The sequence below is a fragment of the Globicephala melas genome, chromosome X (genome assembly GCF_963455315.2).
Source record: "Globicephala melas chromosome X, mGloMel1.2, whole genome shotgun sequence".
NCBI lineage: Eukaryota > Metazoa > Chordata > Mammalia > Artiodactyla > Delphinidae > Globicephala > Globicephala melas.
The window spans coordinates 117,638,381-117,656,988 of record NC_083335.1 but is presented as its reverse complement, the minus strand read 5'-3'; the positions used below and the strand labels follow the sequence as shown (position 1 = coordinate 117,656,988).

The 18,608-nt window shown below is 62.1% G+C and overlaps 1 protein-coding gene and 1 pseudogene across 3 annotated transcripts; both read left to right on the top strand.

Moving 5' to 3' along the window:
* Nucleotides 1-555: 555 nt before the first annotated feature.
* GTPBP6 (GTP binding protein 6 (putative)) lies at nucleotides 556-13,269 on the top strand. 3 transcript variants are annotated; one of them, XM_060292493.1, is made up of 10 exons: nucleotides 556-934; nucleotides 5,544-5,681; nucleotides 6,236-6,306; nucleotides 6,434-6,564; nucleotides 6,891-6,961; nucleotides 8,108-8,266; nucleotides 9,676-9,884; nucleotides 11,978-12,126; nucleotides 12,444-12,596; nucleotides 12,892-13,269. In XM_060292493.1, the coding sequence occupies exons 1-10, from the start codon at nucleotides 571-573 to the stop codon at nucleotides 13,013-13,015; spliced, it is 1,569 nt and encodes a 522-aa protein (XP_060148476.1). In that variant the 5' UTR covers nucleotides 556-570; the 3' UTR covers nucleotides 13,016-13,269. The 3 variants fall into 3 exon arrangements, with proteins under 3 accessions (XP_060148476.1, XP_060148474.1, XP_060148475.1); XM_060292491.1 differs by lacking the exons at nucleotides 11,978-12,126; nucleotides 12,444-12,596; nucleotides 12,892-13,269 and having other exon boundaries at nucleotides 9,676-11,575; XM_060292492.1 differs by lacking the exons at nucleotides 556-934; nucleotides 6,236-6,306; nucleotides 11,978-12,126; nucleotides 12,444-12,596; nucleotides 12,892-13,269 and having other exon boundaries at nucleotides 5,542-5,681; nucleotides 9,676-11,575.
* Nucleotides 13,270-17,201: 3,932 nt separating this feature from the next.
* Nucleotides 17,202-18,263, top strand: LOC132594572 (phosphoethanolamine/phosphocholine phosphatase-like; annotated as a pseudogene).
* The last annotated feature ends 345 nt before the right edge of the window (nucleotides 18,264-18,608 follow it).

Here is an 18,608-nt window from a genome sequence, read left to right as displayed (position 1 = left end):
TCATTTGTACGCCTAGGGCAGGGTCTGGGACACTCAGAAATGCACTTGAACCCCCAAGGCAGGATCTGGGACTCCTGTGACACACTAAGAGCCCTAAGGCAGGACCTGGGAACCCAGGGCTGCACTCGGACCATTAAGGCAGCGTTTGGGGCTCCGGGGGCCGCCCTCGGACCTCCACCAAGGCAGGGTCTGGGACCCCTGGAGCCACACTCGGATCCACCAAGGCAGAGTTCGGGGTTCCGGAGGACGGGACTGATCCCCAGGACCGCACCCCGACCCTGCGCAGAGGCCTGACCGGGGTGCGGGGAGGTGGCGAGCGTGGGGGAGCGCCCACTGGGTTCGGTGCCCGGTCTGGCCCTGCTCCGGCACTACGTGCCTTGGGAAGCCGCCTAGAGCATCCGCAGCAGAGAGAAACGTGTGCCCAGGCTGCGGTGTCCCAGACCGGCCTCCCGGCCCGGACCGCGCGCACCAATCAGGCGGCGGCGAGCACGTGACCCGGACGGCCAATGGGCAGCCTGCACGGGAGCACGCCCCTGAGGCCCCGCCCTGTTGCGTAGGAGCGCTTGCGGTATGTGGGCCGTGCGAGCCGCCGTCCGCCCGGGGTCCTGGCTCTTTCGCGTGGCTCGCGGCTGCGGGGCTCCGAGGGCCGCGCCGCCGCTGTCGCCCTGCCCGGAGCGTGCGCTCGCCGCCTTCCGAGGGGGCCTGGGGTGCCCGGAGGGGCGAGGGGGTGGGGGGCGGGGACCACGTGCAGATGGCCGGAGAAGTCGGACTGGAGGAAAGGAGGGTGAGGAGGAACCAGAAGCTGCGGAGGCGGAGGAAGAGGAGGAGGAGGAGCTGCTGAGGAGGGACCCTTTGCTGCCGGCGGGGACCCAGCGCGTGTGCTTGGTTCACCCTGACGTCAAGTGGGGGCCCGGGAAGCCGCCGGGGACCCGAGGTGACCGTGACTGTGGCCGCGGACTGATGGGGGGGAGAGCCGTGAAGAGCGCCGAGTCCCGGAACTTAAAGGGCGGGGACGCAGGGGGCGGGTTTCGAGTTCTGGCGCTCTGGGCTGAGCTGCCGAAGGGCGGGGCTTCTGAATGGGCGGGCTGAAGGGGCGTGGTTTTGGGGGCGTGACTCTGAGGGCTGGAGCCCTTATGGCGTGGCTTCTGGGAGCGGGACTCCGAGAGCAGCACTGCCCCCACCCGACCCGCTCCCGGCAGCCGCACCCCTGCAGCGGGCCTGGAAATCCTAATTCTGGGCTGGGGCGCCTTCCCGCGTGCACATAGCGGGTCCGGGGCCCCTTCCCCTTTCGGACGCGCCCCAGGTTGTCGCTCGGCCCCTTCTGCCCCGCGCAGCCTCCCCATCTGTAAAGGAAGAGAATCCAACAACTAACGCCGGTTTGCACGGGGTGTGTCGCTCAGCTTTAAGCCCTTGTTGACCCGCTTTCACTGTGTAACGCTGAGTACTACGCCCGAAGGTTGTGCACAAGCGTGTTCACACGCCCTTTGTAGCAGAAACCGTGAACCCGGCTGAGCCCCTGAGACGCCTGGGACCTGCCTCCATGGCCCTCGGGCATCAGCAACCCCACTTTACCCGCCCCGGTCGTGCTGGGAGGACAGCAAACACGCCGGGCAGGAGCCCGCCGCCTGACCTGAGTGCTGTGTTCAGAACCCAGCAGGAAGGCGGACGGACGGGGGCGGGGACGGGGCCGTCTCACCAGGGTGGTCCTGGATGGCCTGGGGAGACGGACCCCACGGATGAATAGGGACAGTGTCCAGGGTTAGGGCTCCTGAGGGAGCACGTCCTGGGCCCTCCTGGGACCGCTGCCCCTCGGCTGTTTAGGGGCTGTCAGAGCCAAGTCACTGCAGTGGTGCAGCCATGCAAGGAGTCGGGTCATCACAGGTACTCTGGGTTGAGCAGAGCAGTGACGCGATTGCGGGCTGAGGGGTGGCATTCTCCTTATTCCTTTACTCCTCTTAGACCTTTATTGAGATACAGTTAGCAGAGCATAAGATTAACCACTTTGAAGGGCACCACTCAGGGGCAACTAGGACGTTCACAGTCTTGTGCAGCCACCACCTCTGTCTGGTACCACAACATTCTCATCTCCCCGGAAGGAGACCCTGTACCCTCAGTAGTAGGCCTCCCCCTTGCTTCTCCCCCACCCAACCCCCGGCAAGCAGGAGTCGGCCTTCTGTCCCCGTGGATTTGCCTGTCCTGGACATTTCATGTGCGTGATATGTGGCCTTCCGTGTCTGGCTTCTCTCACTGAGCACCATGTTTCTGAGGCGTACATATGTTGTAGCCTGTGTCAGTGCTTCGTTCCTTTTTTTTCTTAAAAACTTGTTTTTAGGGTGATTTTAGTTTCACAGCAAAATTGGGGGGAACGTATGGAGACTTTTCACATATACTCGCTGCCCTCACCAACGGATGGCCTCTGCCGTTTTCAGCATCCCCACCAGACGGTGAATTTGTTATAACTGACGAGCCTATGTTGACATAACATCGTCACCCCAAGTCCACGGTTTACGTTAATTAAGGTTCACTCCTGGTCTTGTACATTCTGTGGGTTTGGGCAAATGTACGATGACGTGTATCCACCATTATAGCATCATACAGAGTCGTTTCACTGCCCTAAAAATCCTCTGTGCCCCACGCGTTCATCCCTCCCTCCCCGTCTTAAACCCCTGACAAACACTGGGCCTTTTACTGTCTCCATTGTTGTGCCTTTTCCAGAGTGTCATAGACTTGGAACCACACAGTGTGTAGCCTTTTCTCACTGGCTTCTTTCACTTAGTCATATGCATTTATGGTTCCTCCATGTGTTTTCATGGCCTGACAGCTCATTTCATCTTAGCGCTGAATAATATTGTATTGTCTGGATGGACCACAGTTTATTTATCTAGTCATGTACTAAAGGACACCTTTGTTGCTTCCGTTTTGACAGTTTTGAATAAAGCTGCTATAAACATCGATGTGCAGGTTTTTGTGTGGATGTAAGTTTTCACATCCTTTGGGCAAATGCCAAGGAGTATGATTGCCGGATTGTATGGTAAGACTATGTTAGCTTTATGAGACGCTGCCAGAGCATCTTCCGAAGTGGCCGCACCATTTTGCTCCCCTCCCAGCAGTGAGTGGGAGGGGTGCTGCACACGCTTGTCAGCATTTCGTGTTGTCAGGATTGTGGATTTTGGCTCTTCTGATAGGTGTGTAGTGGTGTCTCATTGCTGTTTTAGTTTGCATTTCCCTGATGACAGAGGCTGTGGACCATCTCGTCCTGTGCTCATTTGCCCTCTGTGTATCTTTTTGGTGAGGTGTCTGGCCCGTTTTTTAGTAGGTTGTTTTCTTACTGCTGAACTTTAAGAATTGTTTTATATTTTGGATACCAGCGCTTACGGATGTGTTTTTTGCACATATGTTCTCCCAGGTCTGTGGCTTAACTTCTCAGTCCGCCGATGACGTCATTTGCAGAGCAGACATTTTTAATTTTCCGTGTTGTCATATGCTTGAACTCCAGGATCCTTTCTCTGCCAAGTCCAGTCTACCAGCAGGCCCACGTGAGGCGGTCGTCATTTCTGCCAGAGCGCTTGTGATCTCTAGCAGTTCTTTTTGGTTCTTTCTTGGGATTTCCATCTCTCTGCTTGCCTTGCCTGTCCGTTCTTGCATGCTGTCTACTAAATCCATTAGAGCTCTTGGCATGGTAATCATAGTCGTTTTAAATTCCTGGTTCAGTAATTCCAACACCCCTGCCACGTCTGGTTCTGATGCTTGCTCTGTCTCTTCGGATTGCCTTTTGGTGCGCCTGGTAATTTTTTTTTGATAGCTAGACGTGATGCACAAGGTGAAAGGAACTGCTGTAAATAGACCTTAGTGGTGAGGGGCTGACGTGTGGGGGAGGGGAAGCCTTCTGTGGTCCTGGGATCAGGGTTCGGTCTCTTATGGTGCCTGTGCCCCTGGGCTGTGACCCGCACTAGTGCTTCTCCGTTTCCGTCCCCACCGAATCCTAACCCTGGCCTTCAGGGTGGGGTTGCGGGGTGCCAGACCCCCAGGCAGGCAGCTGTGCAGCGCAGCAGGAGGGAGGCCGCTGGCACCCACGCAGGCTCTCACCACGGAGCTGGGGCTGTGGCCCCTGCGATCAGGAGAGACAGCACCTGCAGGGATTACTGCTGGGTCAGACCTGGAGTTGAAGGACGGAGGTCAGGCGTGACCAAGCACCTGCTGACCTGAGCGACCAGCAGGTGCAGGAGGTGGGACAAGCTGGCGGGCCCATGGGGCGTCACACCCAAGAAGACCACCTCCCCTTGGCCTAGAGAATGGGGGACCCCGCCCCCCATGTCCCAGAAGATGGGGCCCCCGCACAGCCCAGAGGATGAGGACCACGGTCCAGAGAAGGGGGGGACCCTGATCTGTGGCCTCAGACCCTGCCTGGCCCCTACTCCCCAGCCTCTGGCCTGTGTCCTGGCTGTGCCCTGAGGAGGGTCAGGTGACCCCAGAGACAGCAGCACCCGGGTGTCCGGGGAGTGGGGACAGCGAAGCAGCGGTGCCACAGAGGGGCCACGGCTCTGAGATTCTGTGCAAGGGTGGCCTCCCAGGGGGCGGGGGCACAGGCGCGGGATGGGGGGCCGGCCTCCCATGGGGCTTGGGGTACACGCTCCACATCTCACAGAACACGCCCGGGGCCCCGCAGAGCTGTCCTCCAGGCCACCGCCCCTCCAGACCTGAGTCAGCCCCGTCCACCCTGTCCGGCCCAGCCCCGGGACACGTTGGCATCACTGCCCATCTGCCTGCTGTCCGTCAGGGGAGAGTCTCTGCTATCCCATGCCCCCTTCCTGCTCGGGAAGGACCGTCAGGAGGAGAGCCTAGGGCGGGGCGGCCCCCGACAGCCCTCCATCCACGGCCTGTGCCCTCGGTGTCCTGGGCTCCTGCCCTGGCTGGGCCCTACCTCTCCCGACACAGACCGTGGATGGAGGGCACGCGCGCACACACACACACACACACACACACACACACACACACACACACACACACACACACACACACACACACACACACACACACACACACACACCCTCACCGTTCACGGCCGGGACACACACACACACACACCCTCACCGTTCACGGCCGGGGCCCTGGGTGGGCGCTGCCTTTCTTGGGCCAGGCTCAGCAAGGGCCCCACCCCGCAGGCAGGGCGGCAGGTTTTATGGGCCCTTGGGAGCCTCACAGGGGATGCTGTCCAGTGGGTCTCAAGGGACCATGAGTCCCCACGGGGCAGACGTCCCAGATTCCAGCAGGGGGGGTGGGGGCATCCCCGCGTCCCTGCTCGGCTCAGGGCCCTGCTCCCCTTCCCGGTCCTGTGTCCACCCCTCCTGACCACCTACCCAGAAGAGCAGCTGCATTTCGAGCAAACGCTGATTGGGTCGCTTTCTCGGGACCGTTGTGTAGGCAGGAAGCAGGAAGCCGTCCCAGCCTGGGGCACGTGGCCCAGGGCCCTGGGCAGGGCTGGACACGGCCCGGGGCTGACCCAGCCGTAAATGACCCTCACACTGGCCTGTCTCTCCCCAAAGCTGAGTGGCAGGTGGTGGAGGCACAGGCGCTGGTGCACACGCTGGATGGCTGGTCGGTGGTGGACACGGTGGTGGTGCCCACCAAAATGCCAGACAGGAAGCTCGTCTTCGGCAGAGGGACCTTGGAGCGCCTGACAGGTGAGTCCAGCACACGTGTCCCCGTCACCCTCCCAGAAACAAAGCAAGCATGGCCGTCCCTCTGGGCCTCACAGGAACTTGGATCAGATGGCAAAAGCCACCACGCCCGTGTCAGAATTCAAACGAGGCCCCAGGACACAGGCGGGACCTTTGAGAGTCGGGCGCACGCCAGCCCTGCGCCCCAGCCCAGCCCACCCCCCTCCCCAGTGCCCTGCGGAGGGGATCCTGCGTGTGACCCCTGCCCTCCATGGATCGCAACGTCCCCGTCCCAAAGCCATGTCTAGCTCACGGCTCAGAGCGGGAGACATGCCGAGGGGGGCGCTCACCGCCCATCTGTGTCTAACGGGCACTCAGTCCCCACGGGGTCACGGGACCCCCCATGTGTGTGAGATCTACTCCCCTGAAGATGGACCCGGTCCGGTCCTTCCCGACCCACACTTGACAAATACTGTGCTCAGAGACTCGGGGTGTCCGGCGAACACGGCCAAAGTGCAGGGTCCCCAGACAGACACCATGGGCGTGCAGACCTCTGAGAGGCCAACCTCTTTTCCTAGAGAAAATCAGAGGGTCCCCGGAAATCACCGCCGTCTTCCTGAATGTGGAGAGGATGGCTGCACCCACCAAGGTACCTCAGAAGCTCGCTGTTTCCCGCCCACGGCGGCTGAGCGAGTGGGTTAGTGTCCCCGTGAGAACACAGGTCTCCACGGGCCTGGGGTCACCACAGGTCCCCTCCCTCGCGCTCCATCTTCTAGAAAGAACTGGAAGCCGCCTGGGGTGTGCAGGTGTTTGACCGATTCACGGTGGTTCTTCATATTTTCCGCTGCAACGCCCGCACCAAGGAGGCCCGGCTGCAGGTGGCGCTGGCCGAGCTCCCCCTGCTCAGGTACCTCCAGAGCCCGGGCTCGGGGCAGATGGAACCCTCCTTGGACCCCTTCTTGCTTTTCTATACCTCGACTGTTGCCAGGGTGGTGAGGGTGGAATGTGGCCAGTGGGGACATGTCCAAGCAACCCACCTACTAGGGCACGTGGCCCACTGGAGTGCCACCCAGCAAGGGACCCTCCGTCCCCTCCCGTGAAGGCCCACACGGCGGGGAGGCCCCCAGCGAGCCTGTTCTTCCTGTCTAGATGCCCACTCCCCACCCAGGGCTCTGTCCCAGGCTCCCACGGGCACATGCTTCCGTCTCCTGAGCCGACCCATTTCCACGCCAGGTCCCACCTGAAAAACAACGTTGCCCACCTGGGCGGACGAGGACGGGACTCTCGCCACATCATGGGGTCAGGTACCGTGTCTGACGTCTTGTCACCGGGAGCTCAGAAGGGGGGCGTGTCGTGGCCACCACCCCTACAAAGGGGACGACGTTCCTCAGAGGTCCTGATGGGGCCTCGTCCGTGGTCACAGTCAAAGGGAGGGTATCAAGGTGTTTCCCTGGTGCGGCCGTAACGAAGGACCACGAACCGGTGCCTTAAAACCACAGACATTCATCCTCCCCGAATCCTGCAGACCAGATCAAGGAGTTATAAGGGCTGGTTCCTTCTGGAGGCTCCAGGGGAGGGTCCTTCCCGCCCCTTCCAGCTTCTGAGGGCTCCGGGCGTCCCTGGGCTTGTGGCCGCGTCCCTCCCATCTCTGCCTCCGTCTTCACGGGGCTTCTCCTCTGTGTCTGTGTCTCTCCTCTTCTTTGTCTTAGAAGGACCCTGTTATTGGATGTAGGGCCACCCTCCTCCAGGAGGATCTCAGCTCAGACCCTTCACTGCATCACATCTGCAGAGACCTTTTGTCCAAATAAGGTCCTGTTCTGAGGTCAAGGTGTCCCAGGGCTGTGGTCCCTCCAGAGGCTCCCGGGGAGGGTCCTTCCCGCCTCTTCCAGGTTCTGGGGGCTCCAGGCGTCCCTGGGCTTGTGGCCGCGTCCCTCCCGTCTCTGCCTCCATCTTCACGGGGCTTCTCCTCTGTGTCTGGGTCCCTCCTCTCCTGTGTCTTAGAAGGACCCTGTCATTGTTTGTAGGGCCACCCTCCTCCAGGGGACCTCATCTCAGACCCTTCACTGCATCACATCTGCAGAGACCCTGTTTCTTAATAAGTCCCCATCTGTAGGTCCTGGGGGTCAGGGTGTGGACACATCTTTGGGGCACCACTCAGCCCACTGTGGGTATCATGGGGGCCCTTCTGAGGCTCTCCCCTTGGCCTCTTCCTCCTGGGTAAAGGGGAGCCCAGGAGACCTCAGAGGGCAGAAGTGCAAGGCCACCTCGCGCCGGGCAGAGCTGTCTCAGAACAGAAGGTGTTGGGGCCAAGTGTACAGGGGAGCAGGCTGGGTGGGGGAGGGGGGGTCCCTGCAGCCCCACGCGTGAGCCTGTCCACGTCCCCTGCAGGCACCCCGTGGCTCTTGCCCCTTTTGCGTCTGCTCCTGACTCACCATCTCGGGTGTTTCTAGGAGAGTCTTTCATGCAGGTGCAAGAGCGCCTCCTGAAAGATAAGGAAGCGAAGATTCGGAAGGCCCTGGACAGACTCCGCCGGAAGAGGCTTCTCCTGGGGCAGCAGCGGAGGCGGCGGGAGTTCCCTGTGGTCTCCGTGGTTGGATACACGAACTGCGGTGAGAAGTGGGCCCTCCCCGGGGCCGGGCAGGTGTACGCTAGGGGGACCCACTTGCCAACCCAGCGAGACTGAGTATTCATGGAGGGCTAGCCCGCAGTGAGAAGGGCTGCACTTGGGCCCCGTCCCGGGGCGGCCCCCCGTGTGACTGCCGTGGACTGACGCCCCTCTTAGTGGATGTCCTCCAGACTCTGAGAACGAGGAAGTAGTGACAGTTTTAAGTCCGTTGAGAGTGAACAGGGTCTTGCAGGGATCAGAGTGGTTCAGATGTTGCTGAGGAAAACTTCACAGTCTGTCCTCAGCTTTGTCTGCACGAGCACATCAAGTGGACTCCACGTGGGGAACAGAGTGTAGGGCGTCCTTTAGGGTCACAGGTGCCCTGAGATAAGTGGAAAGCACCCAGTTCCCTCCACTGTGGGGATTCAGTCCACAACACTTGCTGGGCTCCCCTGAGGCCCGGCCCCGCCACGTGCTCGGGAAGCACCGCCGTGACGGGCCCGTCCCTTTATCAGGCACTCACGGTCTGCGTCCAGAGGAGGGAGGGAATGTCCCATAAACGTGCACAGGAAGCTGTGGGGTGGGTGTCCAGGCTTGAAAAGTCGTAAATGTCTACAGGTAAGATCACCCGTGTCAGGAAATCCCAGCTGCCCCTCCTGGCTGCATCCCCAGAGGGTGCCGTGTCCTCCGCTAACTGTCACAGGATCCAGTGAGTGTTGGCTTGATCCCGACTCTCACTGACCGGGAGTTCGGGGTCCTGCACTGAGCAGGGGCGTCCAGGCCGAGCCCCGCCATCCAGTTACTCGACGGCAGGACCCCTCACCACCTCCTGGTGGGCCATCGGCGGGACTTACAGGCGTAGCCAGGGGTTTCCCTGGGCTGGACGGTTACTGCTGCTGCCCCTGAACCTGGGCTCGGTGGAGAAAGTGTCCACGTTGTCAGGAAAGGCTGTGGAGGAGGGTGTGCTAGGACCTCCTCAGGTACACACAGCACTGTCGACACCCTCACTACCTCTCTGCACCCCCCCCCCACTCCACCATTCCCTCGTCTACCCGGACACCACACCACAGCTCGGTTACTCCACGGGACCATCCCTCCGCCTGTTTGGACGCCTGCCCACCTCACATGCACGTCACCACTGTCTTTGTCTATGCCATCTCTCCCGTCTACACCAGCACTCTTGCCCTGGCCCTGGTCCACTTTACCCTGAAGGCTAGACAGTGGCAGCTGAGTCGTTGCACAGCCGGCACAGCGTCCCATGGGTCCTGCGGAGAGTTCCGAGCGCACAGACCTCCTGCCCCTGCCCATCCTCCAGCGCCCTGTGATCAGTGTGGGGCAGCCCCGAGGTCCACAGTGGTCGGTGGGGGACCGGAGGGGTCTGAGACGCATGGTCCCCTTGTGCCCGACGTGCAGGAAAGACCACGTTGATCAAGGCCCTGACAGGGGACGCCGCCATCCAGCCCCGGGACCAGCTGTTTGCCACGCTGGACGTCACAGCCCACGCGGGGTGGCTGCCCTCCCGGCTGACTGTCATCTACATGGACACCATTGGCTTCCTCTCCCAGCTGCCCCACAGCCTGGTCGAGTCCTTCTCGGCCACCCTGGAGGACGTGGGCCATTCGGTGAGTGTGGAGGGCCAGGTCGCCTCAAATACCCACCAACAGGAGGCAGGTCCCCTCATCCCAACATCATGGGCCTGGGTCCCCTCATCACAACATCACGAGCCTGGGTACACTCATCACAGCATCACGGGACAGGGTCCCCTCATCACAGCGTCACAGGGCAGGGTCCCCTTATCGCAGCATCACGGGGCAGGGTCCCCTCATCACAGCATCACGGGCCTGGGTCCCCTCATCACAGCATCACGGGGCAGGGTCCCCTCATCACAGCATCACGGGCCTGGGTCCCCTCATCACAGCATCACGGGGCAGGGCCCCCTCATCACAGCATCACGGGCCTGGGTCCCCTCATCACAGCATCACGAGGCAGGGTCCCCTCATCAGAGCATCCCAGGGCAGGGTCCCCTCATCACAGCTTCACAGGCCTTGGTCCCCTCATCATGGGCCTGGGTCCCCTCATCCCAACATCACGGGGCAGGGTCCCCTCATCACAGCATCACGGGACAGGGTCCCCTCATCACAGCATCACGGGGCAGGGTCCCCTCATCACAGCATCACGGGGCAGGGTCCCCTCATCACAGCATCACGGGGCAGGGTCCCCTCATCACAGCATCACGGGCCTGGGTCCCCTCATCACAGCATCACGGGGCAGGGCCCCCTCATCACAGCATCACGGGCCTGGGTCCCCTCATCACAGCATCACGGGGCAGGGTCCCCTCATCAGAGCATCCCAGGGCAGGGTCCCCTCATCACAGCTTCACAGGCCTTGGTCCCCTCATCATGGGCCTGGGTCCCCTCATCCCAACATCACGGGGCAGGGTCCCCTCATCACAGCATCACGGGACAGGGTCCCCTCATCACAGCATCACGGGGCAGGGTCCCCTCATCACAGCATCACGGGGCAGGGTCCCCTCATCACAGCATCACGGGGCAGGGTCCCCTCATCACAGCATCACGGGACAGGGTCCCCTCATCACAGTATCACGGGACAGGGTCCCCTCATCACAGCATCACGGGGCAGGGTCCCCACATCACAGCATCCCGGGGCAGGGTCCCCTCATCGCAGCATCACGGGCCTGGGTCCCCTCATCACAGCATCACGGGGCAGGGTCCCCTCATCACAGCATCCCGGGGCAGGGTCCCCTCATCGCAGCATCACGGGGCAGGGTCCCCTCATCACAGCATCCCGGGGCAGGGTCACATTACACAAAACTTCACGATGACTGGATCCCCCCCATCCCTGGCCCTCAGCGAGCTGTGCTCTGTACGAGTGTAAGTGCTGTGAAGGCAATGCTAATGAAGAAGGGGTTCTCTGCACCTTTTGGCTGCACTGGGGCCCCGAGCCAGTGAACCCTGGCATTTACTCAGGGTACAGGGGCTGCGGGGCCCTCCGGGTGACAGATGCCCCAGCACCTTCGAGGTCACAGCAGCTGAGCCTGAGGGCCACGTGCAGCTGCCAGCACCGTCCTCAAAAGTGTCTGAAAATCTAGAACTGAACTGAAACGCTGATTAAAAGAAAATTTAAGTTCATCCAAAAAAAGAGACAACCCAGAAGCGAACCCCAAATTGTGAAGGGCACGTCCTTCCTGTGGCAGAATTACTACCCTCAGCTGCTCCTTCTCCTTTTCTGTCTCTTCTGAATTTTGCATAAGGTACCTGCCTGTAAAACGTGTGGAATAGGGGTGGAAGCCTTTTTAGAACGTGAGCTTGGTTTCACAGAACAGTGGAGCGGCCCGGAGCCTCGAGCACAGCACCCGCCGGGTGGGGGGTTGGTGATGGGGGCAAGTGGCCGCACGCAGGCGTATGGCCAGCACCTGCGGGGCGGGGACACGAGGCGGCCCCTCAGTCCGGGTGCACCTGGAGCGGCAGCCTGGCCCGGAACGAGGGGCACTGGGGGGCTCCGTGCACGGCAGAGCGGCTCTGTGGCCTCAGGTCCCACCCTCCCTCTTGGGGCACAAGCCTCCGTGGGGCAGCCGCACCCACCCCCCAGGGAGAGCGGTGCGCAGCCCCCATCGTGGGCCTGGCGGGTCCTCCCGAGCGGGGCCGGGCACCGCTGGCCCCGAGCTCTCCGACTGCCTGGCCCCTCTGGTCCTCAGGATCTGATCGTCCACGTGCGAGACGTGAGCCACCCCGAGACAGAGCTGCAGAAGGCCAGCGTCCTGTCGGCCCTGCGGACCCTGCAGCTGCCGCGCCCGCTGCTGGACTGCATGGTGGAAGTGCCCAACAAGGTGGACCTGGTGCCCGGGTGAGCGCCTGCCGCCCCACCGCCGCCGGACCCTCGCGCTGGCGACCAGGGCGCACGCGGGTCTCCCGCCGGCGGGGCGGCCGCCTCCCCGCTCCTGCTTTCAGGCGTGCCCTGCCACGCCTGCTGCCGCTCGAGCGGCGCGCTTGGACCCGCCACCCCGCGGGCCCAGATCGCACCCCAGATCCACGCACGTCCTTCCTCTCACCTTCCGGCGGGGCCGCGTCCTCGCCCGGCACAATCCGAGCCCGTCACGGCTGGGCCTGCGGGCGGGGTCCCCGCTCCGGCCCCCCTCGCTGAGCCGTCGGCCGCCCCTACAGGTACATACCCGCCGAACCCGGCGCGGTGGCCGTGTCTGCGCTCCTGGGGCTCGGGCTGGAAGAGCTGAAAGCCAGGCTGGAGGAAGCAGTTCTGAGAGCCACGGGCAGGCGGGTCCTCACGCTGCGAGTGGGGCTGGCGGGGCCGCAGCTGAGGTGCGTCGGGCCGGCCCGGCGGGGGTGGGGTGGCGGGGGTCCCACCAGTCGCTGCGCGGGGCGGGACCCTGGGTCTGGGCGGGGAAGGCGGCGCCAGGTGGGGTCCGGGTGCGACGCGGGGCAGCCGCATCCCCCGCAGCCGGTCTGGCTGCTCAGGCGGTGAGCAGGTGGCCGGCCGCTTACCCGCAGGCCGGGGCCGTGGGCGATGCCACCCGCCGAGAAGCGGGACGCCTCGCTGGGGGCTTCGGGGCTCTGTCGGGGCCGCCCGTTACCACCAAACGCGTCTTCCTCCCAGCTGGCTGCATCAGGAGGCCACGGTGCAGGCGGTGGATGTGAGGCCTGAGGCCGGGGTGGCCGATGTCAAGGTCATCATAAGCGACTCAGCTTACGGCAGGTTCAGGAAGCTCTTTCCAGGTTGAAAGGAAGCCCAAGGGTGGGGATGCTCCCTGAGGATTGAGGGGGGAGCTCCCCGGGGGCCGGGGAGAGAGAAGCGGGCTCCCTGCGTGGGCCCTACACCCCCGTGAGCCTGGCGGGAGGGCCGGTGGGGCTGGGAGCTGGCATCGATGGTGGCGCTCCGAGTGGTTCCGGTTGACCGTCGGGTGTCTGGAGAGCTGACGTCCCGTCCAGGGTGCTTGAGCCATGAGACAGTAAAAGCTTTGCGTGTGTTCGTGAACCAGCCTCTCCGGTTCTTCCGTGCCGGCCGCCCGGCAGAAGCCCTGCGAACACTGGCCGTGAAGGAGGCAGGTCCGGCTTCCCCGTCCGTTCTGCGTCCACGTGTTCATGGCTGCCAGTCCTCGGCCTTCCCCACGGTAGCGTCAGGGGTGTAATTAAAATGTCTCCCGACAGCCAGCAAGCAGGAAGAATCTCCCCGTGCACTGGGCCAGGCGGCCGGGACCACCCATCACACACCCGTTAGTTGTCTTTACCCAAAGGAAAAAATACAACTTTGGGCATCTTGTCGACAAGCAGGGAGTCACATCCTGGGGCCAAACTCCCTCATGGTGAGGCAGGACCCCCTTCCCGATGTTCACTTTGCAGAGGCTCCAGGGCCCCCAGACAGACGTTCCCGGGATGCAAACAGGCCGGGGGTCCAGCTTAAAGAGAGTCACACACATCTCAGGGAGACGGGACGCTATGCTGCAGGTTTTCTAAAGGGAAAGCGAATGAGAAGGGCGCTCCCTTGCCCTTTTGGCACCAGGAAAGGCTTTTTTTCCTTACCTCTGTATTCAGCGTTATAGGGCCGTTTCCTGAGTTGTTGCAGGCTTTCAGCTCAGCTGGAAAAAGTCTCTGCGCTTCTCCTAAGCGTGTGGATGCAGGGTGTCCGTGTGAGCTTTCCTTGTTTTCTGAGACTCGGTTGTGCACACGCGGCTCTACAGGCTCCCCAGCTCATTCCTTGGTGCGCCCAGGCCCTCCACGCCTGCTTCTGTAACTGCCATTCTGTGGAGTTTCCGCCTGGGGCAGTGTGGCAGGCGGAATCGTGTCCTCTACAACGTCCACGTCCTAATTCCAGAGACAATCCCCGCCCTCGAGGCCCCCCGGTGAACCTACCAAGCCCCCTCCCCGTGGGTCCCCGTGAACAGGAGGCAGAAGTGAGAGTCGGGGCAGGTGTGAGGACAGAACTGGAGTTTGGGCTCAGAGGAAACTGCCTCTGCGGAGATGCTGCTGTGAGGTGCAGAGAGGGGTCCCGACCCCAGCAATCCGGTGGCTCCAGAGCTGGGAAAGGGACGAAACAGTCTTCCCTGGAGCCTCCAGAAGGATGAGCCCTGCCCGTCCTGGCGTCTGCCTGGGGGGCCACGTGCGACTGCTGCCTGTAGGACGGGGACAATTAATCTGTGTTTGCAGCTGCCATCTGGGCGCCTGTGGCAGCGTGTACAGGACCCACCTGGGACCCCGGGGTGGGGGGGACCACCCGCATGTTATCGTGGGGCACGGGACAGTCGGGATGCGAGCCCCTGAGCCTACGTGTGCAGGACAGTCTCCCCGATCCGAGAGGAGCTGGCTCCAGGGACCCCGCAGGCGGAGTGCAGAGTGGGACCAGGTCCTGCTCCGGGACCACAGCCCCATCCGGTCCTCTTGCACGGGGTGCAGGAGGAGGGGCTGCAGGGTGGCCCCTGGGAGCAGAGTCTCCTTTCCGATGGAGGACCAGGCCAGGGGGTCAGCCAGCCAGGGCCTCACGACAGCTGCTCTGCTGGCCTGTCCCCGTCCTGCTCAGCCCCTGCGGGTCTCGTTCCTACAGGGTCCTTCAGGCAGGGGAGGCTTTGCATAGACCCTGGTGGGTGGGGAGCATCCAGGCTCCCCGGGTCCCGCCCACGCGTTTGTCAGGCTGGTGTTGCCCACGTGGTCCCAGAGGCCCCGTCAGCCAGGGACCCCTGGGCTTGGCCGCCCAGCTCCTCCCAGGTCCAGCCTCCCGGCTTGAGTCTGGTCCACCCCCAACTCCTCCCTGGCGGCAAGACACAAGCAAGGGCTGTAGGGGGTCGGTTCTGGCCTCTGGCCTCCTCTCCTGGTGCCCCTCACCCGCTGCCTGGGGTCCCCGCCACCCACGGAAGCCCCCTCCCCAAGGACTGAGGAGGCAAGCTCAGCCCGCGACTGCCTCGGGTGCTGGCGAGGTGCTGCGGGGCCAGACACGCCCCCGCGGGAGCTGAGCGAGCGCACCCCAGGCAGGAGCACGAGGCGGGGCCTCACGGGGCCTGGGGGAGGGCAGGGGTCTCGGGGGGCCCGGAGGGGTGGATCAGGCTCTTGTAGGGTGGGAACAGGTGTAAGGCCACCCCTCCCCCCAGTACCCAGACCCTCCCACGACCCTTCTGCAGAGACGGTCTCCGCACTCCAACCTCCTGGACACTTCGGTTCCCCATCTGACTCCCGACCCCTCCAGCTGGCTGGGGAGAGGCAGCCTCATGAGACGGTGCGCACAGAGCTTTCTGGCCGGGCCGTGAGGATGGGGACCGGGTCCCACCTGTGCCAAGGAAGCAGGCGTCTCACCCGGATTTGCCTCCGGGCTCTTGAAGGTGGACTGAAGGTCAGACAGTCCAGAGGCCAAGGGCCCCCGAGGAGGGGGGTGTGGGCACAGGTAGACCACGAGCAGCTGCCCCTCTGCCAGGAGAGGCCAACAGCCCAGAGCTTTCTGGTTGCCGGGGGGAGGAGAGGGCGGAGGCCATGGGGCCCAAAGACAGGTCCTGCTTCACCTCTGGATGGGCCACTCAGCTGAGGCCAGGTTTGGAGGGATTAGAGTTAAAGGGAGCAGGCTAGATGGTCAGGGTTAGAGGGTTAGGTTAGATGGTCTGAGTCAGGGTCAGGGTAAGGGTTAGGAGTCTACAGGTCAAGGTCGAGTACCTAGGGGCTAGGGGCTAGGAGTATTAGGGTTTAGGTTTAGAGATTAGGAGGTTAGGGTTAGGGAGTTAACAGTAGAGATTTGGGCATTAGGGTTAGTGGGTCAGTGTTAAGCATAACTGGCCCACGACCCCCCTAACCCCACACCTCTGAGTCCTCTAGGATGGACAGGACTTGCCCTGGGTCACTCATGAGTGGGGTTCACCTGGACCGCTGGTTATCTACCCCCCGTCCTGGAACCTGATAGCAGAAGAATGAAATGTCTGCTCCAGTCACTGACTGTTTCAAATCCAACTCAACCTCAGTCAGCGGTTGTTAGGGCCTCAGAAGTCCACAGGGTTTCCTCCTCCCATCTGAACTGGAAAGAGTAGTGCTGGCCCCACTTGGCCTGGGCAGCCCCGGTCCAGCACAGGCCTGGCTGAGGTCACTGCATGGACATGTTATGAATTTATACAGAACTTGGTGCAGCAACCTACCAGCCCCCGGGTGCTGCCTCCTGAGGGCTGGTGGGGCCCTCCTGGGACTGCAGGCATCCTTTGTCCCATCTGAGTGGGCATCAACAGACATCAAGTCTCAGGACAGCCCTTGACCTCTGAACACCCAGGCAGGCATCTGTGGTCCTCCAGCTCAGGCCAGTCTGGTCCCCGTCAAGCCTCTGTGGCCAATTACTGAGCTGACCATGCTGCTGGGCAATTGAATCTGCTGCTTTCCCCAAGCCAGCATCTGTTCTCATGCCAAAGTCCAGAACCTCAGCTTTCCTTTGGGAACTTCTTACCTGTTTCCAGTCCAAACAGTTCCAGAGGGCTGATGCTACGTTCCACCCACCTTGAAGATGGGCGTATGATCCACATCTAGCCAATCCCATGGTACACCTTATGGGTGCTCTGATGGGTTCAAGGGCGATGCTATGACCCAAAACCAGGCCAATGACGTTTATTTTATTTTATTTTTTGGCCATGCTGTGCAAGCGGGATTTTAGTTCCCCTGCCAAGGATCAAACCTGTGCCCCCTACATTGGGAGCGCAGAGTCTTAACCACTGGACCACCAGGGAAGTCCCATCCCCTCATTTTCAAAACTGCTATGGATTTAAAGCACACAAGATGATTGTGATATGAGTGGCCTTTTCAGTATGACCTCTTTGACTTAGAATGTTTTCAATGTTTATCCACGTTGTGACATGTATTATCAGTGCTTCATTCATTTTTTTTATTGTGGTTAAAAATACGTAACATGGGGTGGGGGGCAAGTGGAGGGAACGGCCCAGATGCACATCATTCACGGACCCTCTGGACTGGAGGGACTCGTGAGAGCCGGAGCCCAGAAATCCGGGGATGGATAAGACACGGCGTCCCCTCCAATCCCCGTAAGCACCCCTTGCTCCATCCTGCGCCCAAATACCTCAGCTAGGCGCTCTCCCACTCTTTACACTCCAAACTCAGCCAGGACAGACCTCTGCAGCCGCCGCTCCCCACCCTACAGGAGAAGCTCAGAGGTCCTGTCCCCCTTTCCTCTGAGGGACTATTTTTGGTGACCACAAAAGGATTAGATCGCCCAGGACAAAGCTGGTAGAGGACAGCGGGATGGCTGCGCCGGGCGCGCCGCTCTTCCTCCTGACCTTCAACTTTGACGAGACTATCGTGGACGAAAACAGTGACGGCTGCGTCGTGCGCGCGCCGCGGCGGGCAAGCGGCTGCCTGAGAGCCTGCGTGCTACCTAGCGCGAGGGCTTCTGCAGGAATACATGCAGCGCGTCTTCCAGTACCTGGGCGAGTAGGGCGTGCGGCCGCGGGACCTGCGCGCCATCTACGAGGCCATCCCCCTGTCGCCCGGCATGGGCGAGCTGCTGCAGTTTGTGGCCAAGCAGGGCGCCTGCTTTGAGGTTATTCTAATCTCAGAGGCCAACACCTTTGGCATGGAGAGTGTGCTGCGCGCCGCCGGCCACCACGGCCTGTTCCGCCGCATCTTCAGCAACCCGTCGGGGCCCGACCCTTGGGGGCTGCTGGCGCTGCGGCCCTTGCACGCGCACAGCTGCGCTCGCTGCCCCGCCAACATGTGCAAGCACAAGGTGCTCAGCGACTACCTGCGCGAGCGGGCACACGACGGCGTGCACTTCGAGCGCCTTTTCTACGTGAACGACGGCGCCAACGACTTCTGCCCCATGGGGCTGCTGGCAGGCGGCGACGTGGCCTTCCCGCGCCGCCGCTACCCCATGCACCACCTTATGCAGGAGGCGCAGAAGACCGAGCCCAGCTGCTTCCGCGCCAGGGTGGTGCCCTGGGAAACCTCCACCGAAGTGCGCCTACACCTGCAACAGGTGCTGAGGACGTGACCTGCAGAGGGCACCCGGGCGGGGAGAGGGTGGGGCGGTGGGGGTCGGGAAAGAGAAAGCTAGTTTTATTACTCCTTTTCCCTTTCGTTTTGGTATATCCCTCCGGGATTTCCTGGAATCCCAGGGTGGTCCATTTGGGGACTGGAGGAGGGAGCTGGGAGCTGTCCCCATCTGTGCAGTTAACCCAGCTCGGCTGCCTCCCCCAGTTCCACTGCAAGCGAATTCCGGAGTCTGGCCGCACCAGGGTGGCGCACATAACTGAGCAGGCAGCAGTGTTTCCAAAAACCTTGTCCTCCCAGCTGGGAGGACGGGGTTCCCTCTCAGGGTAGAGAAGGAACATGTCCCGCCGCGTCACG

What these genes read in the sequence shown, in the direction of transcription:
- GTPBP6 (XM_060292491.1), top strand. Translation starts at nt 571, where the DNA reads ATGTGGGCCGTGCGAGCCGCCGTCCGCCCGGGGTCCTGGCTCTTTCGC. An exon ending in GGATGGCTGCACCCACCAAG is followed by an intron (nt 6,307 to 6,433) that starts GTACCTCAGAAG and finishes TCCATCTTCTAG; the next exon opens with AAAGAACTGGAAGCCGCCTG. An exon ending in GCCGAGCTCCCCCTGCTCAG is followed by an intron (nt 6,565 to 6,890) that starts GTACCTCCAGAG and finishes TTTCCACGCCAG; the next exon opens with GTCCCACCTGAAAAACAACG.